At 32.6% G+C, this 15,928-nt stretch overlaps 1 protein-coding gene across 1 annotated transcript; it reads left to right on the top strand.

Annotated features, from left to right (window-relative positions):
- The first annotated feature begins 4,761 nt into the window (after window positions 1-4,761).
- LOC118043464 (beta-galactosidase 10) lies at window positions 4,762-15,890 on the top strand. Its single transcript, XM_035051445.2, has 19 exons — window positions 4,762-5,156; window positions 5,538-5,636; window positions 5,748-5,860; window positions 6,014-6,080; window positions 6,227-6,319; window positions 6,852-6,995; window positions 7,363-7,451; window positions 8,160-8,265; window positions 8,464-8,551; window positions 8,666-8,784; window positions 9,440-9,604; window positions 10,242-10,435; window positions 11,154-11,263; window positions 12,192-12,301; window positions 13,115-13,222; window positions 14,006-14,116; window positions 14,242-14,453; window positions 15,020-15,356; window positions 15,505-15,890. The coding sequence occupies exons 1-19, from the start codon at window positions 5,007-5,009 to the stop codon at window positions 15,613-15,615; spliced, it is 2,526 nt and encodes an 841-aa protein (XP_034907336.1). The 5' UTR covers window positions 4,762-5,006; the 3' UTR covers window positions 15,616-15,890.
- Window positions 15,891-15,928: the final 38 nt, after the last annotated feature.

Genomic DNA, 15,928 nt, shown 5'->3' on the forward strand with positions numbered 1-15,928 from the left:
CTAGACTGTAGATATTATGTTGGGACCATGTTTCCGCGTGTCTTGACTATCTGATCAAGGATCTTTTGATTAATTAAACATATTTAATTTTATTATATACTTGATTTATCAAATCCAAATCAAGATTAATTAATTTATCTATTTGATATTCCTAACACGTGTTTGGCTAGAGGATTGTCTTCTGACAATATCCTTCCTTGTCGAGTTACCATGTTATTCTCATCTTTTTTTATTTGGATATTAAATGATTTACTGGTTGTTTCGACTTCGTGAATGAGTTTTACCGGTTTTACCCCTGGTTATTAAAAGGATGTTAATGATAACAAAAGTGATTTTTTTCTAAAATATTTTTTACTTGAAAATATATAAAAATAATATTTTATTTTTTAAAATTTATTTTTTATATCAATTCACCAAAATTATATAAAAAAATAATTTAAAATAAAAAATTTATTTTTTTAAAAAATCAAATTAAAACTCCTCCAACTCACCCCCTAAAACTAGCATAAATTCATGATATTAGGTTCAAATATGATATAATGACTAGCTAAATTTAGTAGGGTTAATATTTTAATAACTATTATTTTACTAAACAGTGGTTCTTGTAGTCTTTTCTGTTATTAGAGTCACCTATTTTTTTTTTGTGTTGATCGAATCTTTTTACTCTTTATTTTGTTCTATAAAAACCCCTCGATCATACTATTGCTATTTTTTACTCAGTGTGATATCTTTAGTAACTCTTTTATTTTCATATAAATAAATAAATAAAAATGCATTAAAATTAAATATTTCTAAAAATAATTTACTTTCTTTCAATCATTTAATTCTCATCTCAAAATGAAAAAAACAAAATTTTAAATGAAAGACTTATTGTGGATCCCACAAAAGAACAAGGGTGCAGCATTCATCTTAATACTCTAACACAAAGGCACTATATAAGCGTATTAACTAGCAATATTATAATACGGAGATCTCTACATAATAAAATAAAAGAGTAAAAGAATTCAATCAATACAAAAAAAGAATAAAAAAAATTAAAAGATTACAAGGCTCAGATTTTAGCCTAATGTTAATAATTTGAGTAACTTTTTATTATTGAAAAAAAGGTGTATAGATAGATTGACTAACACTAGATAAATAACATCAATTAAATTTTCCAAATTAAGATTGTGCGAAAAAATAATTTTAAACATATAGACAAGTGTTTATATAGGCAATCAATTGAGTCTAATATAATAATTATTATTAAATTTAGAGAGCTAATTTAATCTAAAAATCTTAAAATATACGAAAATATTTAATAAATATATGCAATTTAATTTCAACTTAAAGTTAATTCTTTGCAATTAGGAGTTTAAAGAGATGTTTGGATGTATGATAATAATTATTTTTTAAAGTATTTTTTTCGGAAATACATTAAAATAATATTTTTTTTATTTTTTAAAAATTATTTTTAATATCAATATATTAAAATAATATAAAAATAAATAATTTTTTTTTACCAACCACCTATTTAAAACGCAATACAAAACAATAGCAAGAAAAGGAAAAACTATCTCTTCAACTATTTGTGCTTTGTTCTCTCCAAGACACCATAAAAGCTTTAGAGTGTGTTTGACAGTATGGTAGCTGTTGTTTTTCAAATAATTTTTCATGTTGAAAATGCATGTCAATGATTTTTTTTTCTTTTTTTTAAAAAATTATTTTTAATATCACACATCAAAACGATTCAAAAAGTACAAACCACACTCAATTTTAACAAATAAAAAAAATTAAACTTTTTTAAAATTACAAGTTGAACCGCGTTCCCAAATTACCTCTTAGTAATTTGAAACATTTAGACACGAGGTTTTGACATGTCTAGACATCCCATATGAAATGACTAAACTCTTCATTGTACTTTCCCTTCATGTGGGGCCTTCCATATGGGGAAGAAGGTGCCTTGACCTCTACCATGCATATTTAATTAATTGGATAATTTTCAAACACGATCTAGCATGGATATTTTATCCTGTCTCTTTTTTTTTTTTCTTTTTCTTTTTTTGTGAAGCTATCGTGCTTGCTATTTAATGCAACTCATTTGAAAAAGATATGAAAAACTTTGCAAGAAAATTATTTCTTAGTAGTTGTTTACACGTGATGATGTTTTAAAATCTAATATGATGAAGATTAAAAGTTCTTTTAGTGTTTAAATAGATAGTAATTGTACATTCACATAAATATTTTTTTTATCTTGATAAAGTTGGTAATTGGTGATAGAAAATCTAACATTTACAGACATAGTTTTTTTTAGTGGAGTTTATGAATTATTTGATAATAAAGTCAATAATTTTTAATAAATAATTGAAATAAATGAAAAAAATAAGCTTTAAGTTCTAAAAATAAAAGTATTTGTTTTTATTTATGTAGAATAAATATTCTAAGAATAAGAATATGGATACTTAATAGAATAGAAAAAAAGTGAATATTTTTACCTAGGTAATTTAGAGGTACATATAATATTTGGACTTTGTCATGTTACTTAAATGAAGGGGGTTAGAATGTTATTTTCTCTTCACAACATTAACGAGAAATAAATATCTCTTACATAATATTAATATTGATGGAAATATAGCAGATCCTAAAAAGATTTTTATACCTAGAGACATAAAGAGATGATTATTTTTTACTTTTAATATTTTATGTTAAGAGCCATTATAATAAACAAACAAAATATCATGACCCAACATGTACTTGGCCTCAGCTCGTAGCTGAGAAGAATATGTCGAGTCTGACATCTCAAATCCACGTATATTTGAGTTTAATACGTAATTGAATTTAAAAATGGATCTGAAAGCAAGCCGAATTTATATCATCTGGGCTTAACATTCTACCAAGTTTAGATATGTTTGATTATTAACCTATTTTTAACCCTTTTAAAATATGGGCTTTAAGCAAAAATAATATATATAAAATACCGTTATCTATAACTATGAAACATAACGAGTATTATAGTTGCAAATGTATTAATTAATAATTGATATTTGTACTGTATATGTATATTTATCTTAGGCTGATGTACATGCAAATAAATAGTATAATCATCTCAACACAAAGAAGTACATATCATTTACTTCTAATGTTTTTGTAATCTCATAGTTTCGTAGCGTTTAATTATTGTTTTGAGATTTAAAAAAAAGAAAACAAGAGTATGGAAGACATGTTTTCTTATTTTTGAAGTATGAAAAATCACATGAACACTATTCTAAAATATATTTATTTTATATCCATGTCTTCAACTATACAAGCTTTTAACCTCACGGTATCTTATATTCCAAGAATGTAACATGAATATAAGCATTTCATAAGTGATAAGGTTGAAGCTTTAGCATCTATACAGGTTCAGAAGTTCTCCAATGCATATCTAACATGGGATTGGGGCAAAATGTGGTGAGATTCTAAGGAAATCCAAGTTTTTAATTATTTGTTGACTGCCATGCTGAAATTAAATCAAGTTCTTGGCTAACCAAATTGATATGTTTTTCGTTCATGATTAGCGTGGTTTAATCTTGTAAGAATTCACGGAGAAGAGATAGTTTTTCCTCTAAATGATCATATATTTCAGAAATAAAGGTGAGCCTCCATTTTCGATTTTGAATTTCTTGTAACAAAATAAAAGGAAAAGGGTTAGAGAAGGTGATGTGATCTCCCTTTCCTTGACGACAAAGGCAAGAATTGGACCCAATTTACCCCACTTGAAATAAAACACACACATCAACCACTAACCATCCATCTGTATTCAATTAAACCACCGCCACCGCCACCACCGCCACCACCTCCTCCCCCTCCTGCTGCTTCTTCTTCTTCTTCTTCTTCTTAGTTTTTACACATAATTTTGCAAGCTTTTTCACCATCTATAACAAACCCTTATAAACGAACGTCACAAGTCTTAATTATCCTGTTAAAAAAATAAAATTCTTATCTATCCACATGCATGGAGGTAATGTTTGGAATGTGGAGATTTATTTTTAAAATGTTTTTTGGTTGGAAATATATTAAATTATTTTTTTAAAAATTTATTTTTTAAAGTGTTTTTCGATTAAAAATACATCAAATTAATTTTTTTAAAATGTATTTTTCATATCAGCATATCAAAATAATTTAAAAATATAAAAGATTTCATTTAAAACAAAATAAAATTTATTTTTTTTAAAAACATGATTGGATCATAAAAACAAAAACTACCCTTTTAATTATGGCATTCAAATCCTGTGTTTATACCACATTTTGATCATACATGGTGTAATTCCTTATTATTGTTTTTATTTTTATGTTACACGATATGCCTTCTAATTTAAACTTAATGTTATCATATTTTGTTTGATAAAAAAATTTGAAAAATCACATGAAAATTTTAATTTGCAATTTTACTACTAAATTTTATTTTTTAAATAGTCAATGACTTATAACTCCTTAAATAAATTAAAAAATAGTTCAAATAAATTAAAAAAACACAATAATAAATAAAAAAATAATAAGAGCTTTAAGTAAATTAGAAAAAAAATTATTAAACATATTATTTAATCTTTTAATATGATTAAAAAAAAATTTAAATTTTTTTTCTTAAAAATCTTCCACGTCACCACAATTTGAGATTTGACTGATAAGGTGTCATCAAGCCAATCCAATTGACAGTTTAACACAATTTTTATAAAATTATATCTTTCAGCTAATAATTCAAGAGACAGCAAAACTTTTTTGACTTTAACTAGGCTCACCATATCAATGTAAAGTAGATCTACCAAAAATCTCTAAAACCCTCTTTACTCTCTGTCTCTCTCTCTCTCTCTAAAACCCTGCCATGTATGCTAAGCATGGGCTGGCAATGTTTGTCTGCTAGCTATCACTGAATGCTGATCCCAACACGCCTATAAAATGAACTACAACTCTTAACACTACACTAACACATGCTCTACCGTGTTGCGAACTCTTAACTAACAGCAAAACTGATAAAGAAACTGCCTTTGATGGCACTCGGTCTCATTTTCTTTTTCTCTCTGTGTTTCACATTGTGTTTTGCGGGCAATGTGAGCTATGATAGTAGGTCTTTGATCATCAATGGTGAAAGAAAGCTTCTTATTTCTGCTGCCATTCATTATCCTCGCAGTGTCCCTGCGGTCAGTGTCACTTTTCTTCAACTGGGTTTTCTGTTTTCTTGTTTTTTATTAAAGAAAATGCTGGAAAATAATATGGGAAAATGGAAAGGTTGTATGTTTACTTTGGGGATTTGTTTAACTGGTGATTTTCCTAACTGGGTTTGGAGAGTTTTGCTTTAAGAGCTTGTTGGATCGACTCTTTGTATTGCTTTACTGGGTTCTAAATGTTTGTTGAATTGTGTAGTGAATTGTTGTACTGTTTTTCTCTTCTAGAAGTGATGTGTATTTTAGGATGGTAATTGTGCATGGCTTCATTGTATTAGCAACGTGGATTCTAGATTGCTTTCTGCATTTTGGGTTTTGATAGTAAATTTTGTTAATGTGAATGGTGGTATGTGGCAGATGTGGCTAGAGCTGGTAAAAACAGCTAAGGAAGGAGGGGTGGATGTGATTGAAACATATGTATTTTGGAATGTTCATCAGCCTACTTCTCCTTCCGAGGTGAGTGGAACGACAATGTCTAGTCATTTGGCTGTAAAAGTTCTCCATTTTTATCTTTGTAGTTCAATATTGACTCTTTCTATTTCTTTGGTTGTAATTGGGAAATTGTAGTATCATTTCGATGGAAGATTCGATCTGGTCAAGTTTATAAATATTGTCCAGCAGGCTGGGATGTATTTAATCCTTCGGATTGGCCCATTCGTTGCAGCTGAATGGAATTTTGGGTATGATTGTAGCCGTCTTAGATTATACAGCTTTTTGAATGATAATGGATTTTTCCTTTCACTTATATCTTAAAAACATTTCACATTTTTTTTTCATAAGTACTTTTTATTCGTTTCTCGTCACTTTCCTTACTTTCAATCGTGTACAAATAGGGGTATACCAGTCTGGTTGCATTACGTTAATGGAACTGTCTTCCGGACTGATAATTATAATTTCAAGGTATGACAGTGGGATCTCAGGAGTCTCATTAGTAAGAGGATCTTTAGATTCCTGTTCCTGAATCTTCATTCACATGTGATTGAAATATTGATGTTTTCTGATGTTTTTTTTTTTCTTTTTCTTTTTCCCAACTCTTTGGTGTTTAGTACTACATGGAGGAATTCACGACATACATAGTTAAGCTAATGAAGAAAGAAAAGCTCTTTGCATCGCAGGGGGGTCCCATAATTTTGTCTCAGGCAAGTATAACTATGATCTCTGTTTCTAATATTTATCAATTTTCGATTCAACATTCAATAAAATCAAGAAGAATTGTCATTTGTTTTCCTTACTTTGATTTCAACCATTTGGTTTGCACTTTTGCAATATGGAGGATTGTGGCTCTTTCAGGTGATGAGCCTTGATTTTTTGAACATTCCCTTAACAGAGTATACCATCCAAATGGCTTTTAGTTATTGAATATGTCTCCTTTAGTACATATAAATGTGGCTTGTACTATTAGAGGTAATTGTGCTACTTTTATGAACTGATCTCACTGAACGTTTCGCTACCTTCAAATGATGTCAGAATCTTAGATAGTTCTTTTTCAAGAGAGGCTTATTAAATGATGCAAATTTTTGAAGCACTTCCTGAGTTTTTTCCGTGCATAATTGAACTAACTATGGCCCACTCTTTTGTTCTGTTTCTTTTGTCATTTTCATGTCATCTTCCTTTTACTGAGATTGGGCTTCTTTGCCTTTACATAACCAATGCACCTGGTTTCAATTGCAGGTTGAAAATGAATATGGATACTATGAAGGTGCTTATGGAGAAGGTGGAAAGCGATATGCTGCATGGGCAGCACAAATGGCTGTTTCTCAAAATACAGGTGTGCCTTGGATAATGTGCCAGCAGTTCGACGCTCCTCCCTCTGTGGTGAGAGTTTATAACATCCCTAAAATCTAGGTATCTCAAAAACTGGCTAAATGGGACTGCTGGATACAAGCTAGTGCATTATTATACTTGAAGAGGAGTTTTTTTTAACCCTGTACTACATTTGGCTGAATTTTTTTAGTTGGAACTAAGGCTACATTAAGTTTTGAGTTGACATACCATTTTGTATGTGTTGCATCTGCATGCTGTACGACTATTAGTGATTGGTTTTTAATTGATAAGTTGAGGGTCGTTGTGATAACTGTATTAATAGAAGGGTCATAAAACACTTGGTATCGTATATATTAGCCCTGCGTAAAAATTGTATAATTGTTTTTACTCATTTCTTCTTCCATCCTTGTTGGTGCAGATAAATACTTGTAATTCCTTCTACTGTGATCAGTTTAAACCTATTTTTCCAGACAAGCCTAAAATTTGGACTGAGAATTGGCCTGGATGGTAATGTTTAATTCCTGTTCTTGCCCCTATTTGCTATGTATAATCTTCGCCAGCTTATGAAAATTTGTTAACAACCGTGATTTAGCCATCCATATGCTTTAGTTCTAGTGAGACCATGCTACAGTAGTACTTGAATTTCATATATGGTAGGTTAATGCTGTAAATCATCCCATGCTTACTAATTACACACCAGGTGGTGAACAATTTCAATGAATTAGAGAGTAGTGAAACGTTAAGCAGAAAGAACCTATGTGTACAAAATATGATTTTTTAACTACCTAGTTACATATCTCTAACTCTTTGTAACTACTGAAAGTAATCAACACGTGTAAAGTAGCTCTTTGAGAAATTGAAGAATTGTCTCTGCATAAAAGTCATTATATCTGGACCCTGAAGGCATAAAGGTCTTATTTAGATTTGTAATCAGACAGAATTTAGTCATATCATTCCTGTGCTTCCTTGAGAGATTCTGTAGTCTAAAACTGCTTATCAATCTTTTGGTTCAGTTGTTATTGTCGTTATCTATTCTGCTTAGCATCTCATAATGGGTGATCACTCCTATTCAAGGAGGCCTCCACTGGAGAGGTGGTCTGTTTTGATCCATCTGGATCGATTCACTGGCTCTTGCATTGTAGCCTTATTGGGTCTAGTATGAAATGTACAGTAACTTCCAAAGCATTTAAGCGGGACCAACACTGTCTTTTTCAGGTTTCAGACATTTGGGGCCCCTAATCCTCACAGGCCAGCTGAAGATGTTGCTTTCTCTGTTGCTCGCTTTTTCCAGAAAGGTGGCAGTGTACAAAATTATTACATGGTAATTTACTTGATATTCTGTCTTGAATTCTCTAGTTGATTTTCACTTTTTCACATATAGTGTATTTGATCCACAGTTAGAGTGCTATACTTCTTTGATTCTTAAATCGTGCTGATCAGAGTCAGTTTAAAGTTTCTGTTAATGTATGATGATTTCTATAATTAACATATCACTGCTGCTTGGTCCTCTGTGGTTTAGTATCATGGAGGAACAAATTTTGGTCGCACTGCAGGTGGACCGTTCATCACAACAAGTTATGATTATGAGGCACCAATTGATGAATATGGTGAATACTTTACATTTTCACCTTCTAATTGTCACGTGCTCATGTTCTGCATCTGCAATGTGAAATTGAGCATGTGCATAATGTCAATTTTATGAGTTCTGACTTTGCTGATAGGTTTGCCTAGGCTACCAAAGTGGGGACACCTGAAGGAACTTCATAAAGCTATAAAGTTATGTGAGCATGTCCTACTGAACAGCAAGCCAGTTAATTTATCACTGGGTCCTTCCCAAGAGGTGCCTTTCTGCTCTTCCTAACTCAGGCACATGCAAAATTTTACATATTTATTTTCCCAATTTACTTTTTACTAGTTTGGCTTCCATATTTAGCTGTAGATAAATCCAAAGCATTTCATTATATAAATTGATGGATGCCTTATTTCCCTCATGATACTCTGTTTTCTCTTTTCTCTTCTAGTTTCTACAAAATTTCCTGATGAAGCCATCAAGAGATGGATTCTTGACTTTGCTTTGTGTACTACACAAAATGATGTTATTGAAACTTGCAATATGGGTAGTATTACTGCAAAGTCAAATTTGTTTTTGTTGCCTCACTTTCTTTTGGATCAGTGTTTGGTTTGATTGTACCGAATGACAACAATATGAAAATCAGACTTCAGAATGGGATTATCTTTGCTGTCTGCATATCATCTGTAGAGTTGTGAGCAATCTGTCATTTGGCCATATGTCTAGAACTGCGACATAAATTCTAACATTTGTTGTCATTTAGTACAATTAGGTATTGAAATTTCAGATTGCATGATTGGTGGATGTGAATTCCAGCGCTGTACTGGTCATATTGATGTTATGTTTATGCAATTCCTATTTGGGCTGTGTTTTATGCTGGTGTTCCCTGAAACTATACATTCATTGTACTGATCACTTATTGCAGGCCGACGTCTATGCTGATGCATCAGGTGGTTGTGTTGCTTTCCTTGCTAACATAGATGATAAAAATGACAAGACAGTTGAATTTCAGAATGTGTCATATAAGCTGCCAGCCTGGTCGGTTAGCATTCTGCCTGACTGCAAGAATGTAGTCTATAACACTGCAAAGGTAATGTCTTCATATAATGAAATTCAAGCATTCTGATAAACTTACTACTACCAAATATGATTTACACCAGAGTGCAGAAATTTTAGTGCATCACGAGGTATAAGATCTTTTCATAAGGGTTAAGTACCCACAAAATAAGAGTCATGATAATTTTCAGCCTATGAGCTATGCATCAAACCTAGTTGAAATTAAATGCGTACAATGACCCATATATGGTTTGCTCCTGTATTCTTATCCTTTCAATTGTTTGAGTCTGTATGTGACAATGATATTTCTACAGTGTTCATCATCCCACTGAAAAATAAATTCAGCCATTGCTATCACTGCAAAAAATAAATGAAAATATTACATGGAAAAGTTTTTGGTAAGGCTGAGATACTGAGAATGAAAGTTTCTCCTTGTGGTGAGGAAGTAGTTGGTATGGCTCACTGCAAAGCTTAGAAAAGGACGGATTACAAAACTAAAAACATCAAGCATCCATCCTATCATAAGACTAGAAAACTCCAGTAACTCTTTCCTAATAGCAGATTAATATCAGGCAGTTAGTCTGTTGTAATGAAATTGGCTTGTCCTATATTCTATCACACAATTCTTGTTCTGAATTAGGCTCTGCACTTGTGCGTGAAATTTTCAACAGGTAACTTCCCAGACTGCTTTAGTTGAAATGGTACCTGACAATTTACAGCAAAAGGATGGCTCAAAAGCTCTTAAATGGGAAGTATTCATGGAGAAAGCTGGGATTTGGGGAGAACCTGACTTAATGAAAAATGGTTTTGTGGATCATATCAACACCACAAAAGATACCACGGACTACCTCTGGTACACAACAAGGTTGGTGTTGCTCTACTAAAACTAATTGCCTGGATTAGTATTTGGATGTTTACTCTGCTATTCTAATGTTATCGATTTCCGCATGGTTTTATGATTAATTGGACATGATAAAAAAATGTAAATTAAAACACATTGTATGTGTGTGTTTATTTTTTTATCCTCAAGGAAATAGAATTCTTTCATGTAATTTCCATATCCATAGATCAGACACTTTAGTAAGTCTAGTGAGTGCTATGCTTAGAATGCATATTCTGACTGAAAAATGAATTAAATGTTCAACCAGCATTTTGATGGGCAAAATTATTATTTATTTATTTTTTATGATGGTCTTGGGTGCTTCATCTCACTCCAGTTCTTTGTACCTTAACAAGTGGTTCCCTTTGATCTTTCTCTGGAGTCTTGTCTTCTTCTCCTAATCTTCAAATCTTGTACCCTACTCAATATTTAAGAATCAATTTAAACCATCATTGCTATCTTGCTACCTATTTTCTAAATATGACATGTGCAATTGATGTTGCATAATAATTCCATGATTTATATGTGAGCTTATATATTTATGCTTAAAAAATGAGGAAAAGAAATTATTAACCGTGTCCATCTGTAGCACTGGATTATTCCTACTTAAATGTGATTTGTATAAAAATGATTTTTTATTTATAGAAGAGGTCTATTGTACTTTAAGATTGGTTTTGAACTTAATAGAATTCTTCAATGGCAGTATTGTTGTTGGTGAAAATGAAGAGTTCTTGAAAGAGGGAAGACATCCAGTTCTTCTTATTGAATCAATGGGTCATGCTCTTCATGCTTTTGTGAATCAGGAACTTCAAGGTTATTATCTGGTTCATTCCTTTTAGGAGCAAATTTATTTTATTATGATTCTCTTGAAACTTGTCTGGTCAATTTTGAAATATGCAATTAATATTCTTTTCCCCCCTCTTACCACTATATTTTGCGTTTGCACTATTTTTATATTCAAAGCTAGTCAAGTGTGATAGCTTGCTATGAAGTCTTAGCACATAGGTTCCTCAATGTTGTACGTGGTTACTCTCTAAGTTTCTTTGCCTATTATTGGGTATACATAGTTTAAGAACCAAAATTTCTAGCTCCTTCTATTGGTCTACCGGAAGGCTACAATCTTTTGTCCATCAAGATTCTTGATGGGAGGATTTTTGAAAAAGTTGTGAATTGAGCTATGATAATTATTGATTCCCAGACATTCTTTAACATTTGTGAAATATCACACTTATCCTGCTCAGTTCCTCAATCTGATATTCTGATTGGTGAATTTGGAGATTTCTCCTTGATAGCACACGATAGAATAAGACAGTCTTTTCAGGAAACTAGAGCCCACTCTAGCTTTTATTTACTTAGCTGTACTTGATGCAGCAAGGATGGACAAACAAGAAACTAGATAGAAGATGCCTATACATCTTCGGAGACATTAAGAAGTTCTAATCACAGAACTCTTGTTCTATGAAGCATTCAAGGAACTTATGCAGGAACAAACCGCTGTTTTCTCAAAATATATCATCTGAAGGAGACCTGGCAGTTCTTAGGGTTAAGATTATGAAGATTTGTTATGCTTGCTAGGTTTTACTGCACCATGGTTGCATTACATCATATATAATTTTTTTTTTTTTGAGGAAGCTGCGTTAAATAGATAATACAATGTTCTTCTTGGTATCTCTTTGACAAATTATATTTATACAAGCTACAGCTTGCAATTATATTACTATATCTAATTGCCAATATTCAGGTAGTGCATCTGGAAATGGCTCGCATTCACCCTTCAAATTTAAGAATCCCATATCTCTCAAGGCAGGGAAGAATGAAATTGCTCTCCTAAGCATGACTGTTGGCCTACAAGTGAGCTACTTTTATTATTTTCATCTTTTTATTTAATTACCAATTTACATTTTCTGAAGCCTTTAGGTTTTATTTCAACTTTCATGCTGATAATTTTGTGTCTGTGATGAAGACCAACTTTGACTAGCTGTTTTTGTAACAATACTGCTTGGATTTCAATTTCAACATCAGTATTGATCTCTAGATGTTAATTGCATTATCTACCAAGTTGCTTTCAAAAGTATGAAAAATTTCATCCCGTGGAATGGTCTTTTATCCTAGTGATGGATTTATGAATTATTTATCTAGTAGTTTGAAGGATATTGCCAAATGTTTATGGTCTTACCTAGGCCCAATCTATGCTTCATTTAAAACCTGTCCAGTTTAATGTGATATCCAAAAATATTGGCAGGTGTAAAAATTGTGTGGAAGCCATATGATGTTGTGACATTGTCTTAAAATTCTTATGTTTGTAGTATTATCTAGAATCTAGGTCATCATCAGAATGGGCTCCAATCAAAGTATCACATATTTTCCCCTTTATAGATTCATCTTGTGTTTGACTGATGAAAAAGTTTGTCTGGGGGCTTTATACGCTTTGAGAGAATGTAGAACCTAGTTATAGAGTATTCATTCTCTGTTACGTGCACTTTCGGGGAAGCCATCTGTAAAACTTTCTTCCACAGAACATCAAACATTGGCTGGCACTAAAAGCTGGAACATATTCCACTTCTTTGAAGTTATTTGTGATGTCATGCTTTATCTTGTCATGTGTTTGGTTTCGTAAAATGCAACAAATTGAAAAGACTCAACACTCCTTTTTGTTGCTTTCAGAATGCAGGCTCATTTTACGAATGGGTAGGAGCTGGACTAACAAGTGTTAAGATTGAAGGATTCAACAATGGCACTGTTGACTTGTCTCATTTTAACTGGATCTATAAGGTATTCTTCTTTGTGAATATTGACTGTGCATGCTGTCAGACAAAAGGAGTAATAATGTCTGTTTTAAGATAAGGTTTTTTCCCTTTGGTTGAGAGAGCAAAATTTTCTCCCTTTCCGTTGCTTTAGTCTAAGGTAAATTAGTTTTCCTTGAAAATCTTCACTGCAAACCTGTATGTGAAGTAATACTGTATACAAAATCACAGTAAAAATGAATATGAAGTAACGCTGTCTAAAAATTGCATTACGACTCCTTAATTACTGCTGTGATAATCAATTTCTGTTGAGAATATTTTATGCAATTTGCCTTGGAAAATAATGAAAGACAAGTTCCCAATTAAATAACATCTAGTCATTTTTGTGTTGTTTTTTAATGGTTTTTTTCCTGGAAAACAAGTAATTGATTGTTTTGCAATGACAGATTCACTTTTGGATTTTCCTCTTGAAATTTATTTTGGATACATTGGATAGAAGTTGTAAAACGGGTTTGGTTGTACAAAAACAAGGTAGCATGAGGTTCATAATTACAAAGGGCTCGTGAATCCTAATGCTGTACAGAATTTAAGGTCCCAATCCTTCAAAATTTAAAACATGAGAATTAGCAATATGATGTGACAGATGGGGGACTCCATGGCCCATTGACTGTATCATGTTTCTTCAGCAGGAAGCAGCGTTTGAGGGATGCAGAATTTGAAATAGCCAAATTCGGATTGATATTCATGACTAATGTGTGGCATTTTAAATTTTACAAAGCCTTGACTCTTTTTTCAATCCTGTTTCTCCCAGATTGGGTTGCAAGGAGAAAAGCTTGGTATATACAAGCCTGAGGGAGTGAATAGTGTAAGTTGGGTTACAACATCAGAACCACCAAAGAAGCAACCTTTGACATGGTACAAGGTAAGCATTTAGTGAAGATCTCTTTCAGCTATGCTATATACTGTACTTATATCCTTTGGAGGTGAACGTCGCCACTGCATTCCAAGCATTTAATGCATATGACTAATTAATTTTTAAATTCATAGGTTGTTCTGGACCCACCAGCAGGGAATGAACCTGTTGGGCTGGATATGCTTCATATGGGAAAGGGTCTAGCATGGTTGAATGGAGAAGAAATTGGAAGATACTGGCCCAGGAAAAGTTCTGTTCATGAAAAGTGTGTTACAGAATGCGACTACAGAGGCAAATTCATGCCAGACAAATGCTTTACTGGGTGTGGTCAACCAACACAAAGATGGTAAACGGAAAACTGATAAATTTTTGATGAGATCGTTGAATGTTTTTTGTCTCTCTTAATTGCTTCACTGCATCCAAATGGATATCAGTAGAACTCAAATGATTAACCACTGCATCGTTGCAGGAGTCTATGCATCAAAATTACAAAATTTTGGAAGTTTTTTTCGTAACTATCTACATGATGAATGTATATAATTTTCTAACTATACCTAGTTTCCAAAGGATTGATGGTTTGCTGATAATCAGCTTTTGGAAATAAATAGATGATGCTGTAGATCTTAAGTTATCTGCCAGCCTTAAGCCTATTGATTCAGCTAAGGGGCTTTTGTGCATATTTCTAAGTAAAATCTGAATTTTATGCAACCACAATTGTTAATATTTGTGGAATAATTCGCAAGGCTTCACAATGCACCCTGCTATTCGACCTAGTTGGTCCTCATGAAAATTTATCAGTTATTTTGTTTCCATTTTCTGTTTCTGGTGGAAAACAACAATATCATACATGCATGACCAAGTAATTAATTTTGTTGTTGCAATATCAGAAAGTTTGCATTCTGTGTGTGTCAGGTACCATGTTCCACGTTCTTGGTTCAAGCCATCTGGAAACTTGCTGGTGATTTTTGAGGAGAAAGGTGGAGATCCAGAAAAAATTACGTTCTCGAGACGAAAAACGTCCAGCATATGTGCTCTCATCGCCGAGGATTACCCCTCAGCTGATCAAAAATCATTGCAGGAAGCTGGAAGCAAGAACTCCAATTCCAAGGCCTCTGTCCATTTGGGGTGCCCCCAAAATGCCGTTATATCAGCTGTAAAATTTGCCAGTTTTGGAACTCCTACTGGAAAATGCGGATCTTACAGCGAGGGAGAATGCCACGACCCCAATTCCATTTCTGTTGTTGAAAAGGTAGGAAACATAATTCCTTCGTACTTCACTCTAGCCTTTTCCTTGCGTTAAAATGTTTCTTTGCTTCATCCTAATCCAAAAATGAAAATAAAAGAATGCATAAACAATGGTTTTTTTTACTGATAATACTGCACTGGAAATATTGCAGGCCTGTCTAAACAAAACCGAGTGCGCTATAGAACTAACAGAGGAGAACTTCAACAAGGGTTTGTGTCCAGACTTCACCAGGAGACTTGCTGTTGAAGCAGTATGCAGCTGAAATCAGCAGCACCAGCAGCAAGAAGATCCAACCACATAGCATACAAATTCACATGCTTAGCTAGAAAGAACAAAAAAAACAAAAAAAGGGGGGAGATTATATTACCCTCCACTATAAGGTTTTTCCCCTCAATCTTCCTCTGAGTTATAGGGAGAAACTGTAGTGTTTTGTATGAGGTACTGTAATTTGTATTGGGAAATAGGCAGAAAGCCAATGCTTATTTATTTGAGGCATTCAATGTCAATCAATTCAATATATTTCTGCAAAATAAATCCTATCAAGTGAGATTTTGTTCTTTTTTCTATTGTCTTCA

The sequence above is a fragment of the Populus alba genome, chromosome 7 (genome assembly GCF_005239225.2).
Source record: "Populus alba chromosome 7, ASM523922v2, whole genome shotgun sequence".
Classification (NCBI taxonomy): Eukaryota; Viridiplantae; Streptophyta; class Magnoliopsida; order Malpighiales; family Salicaceae; genus Populus; species Populus alba.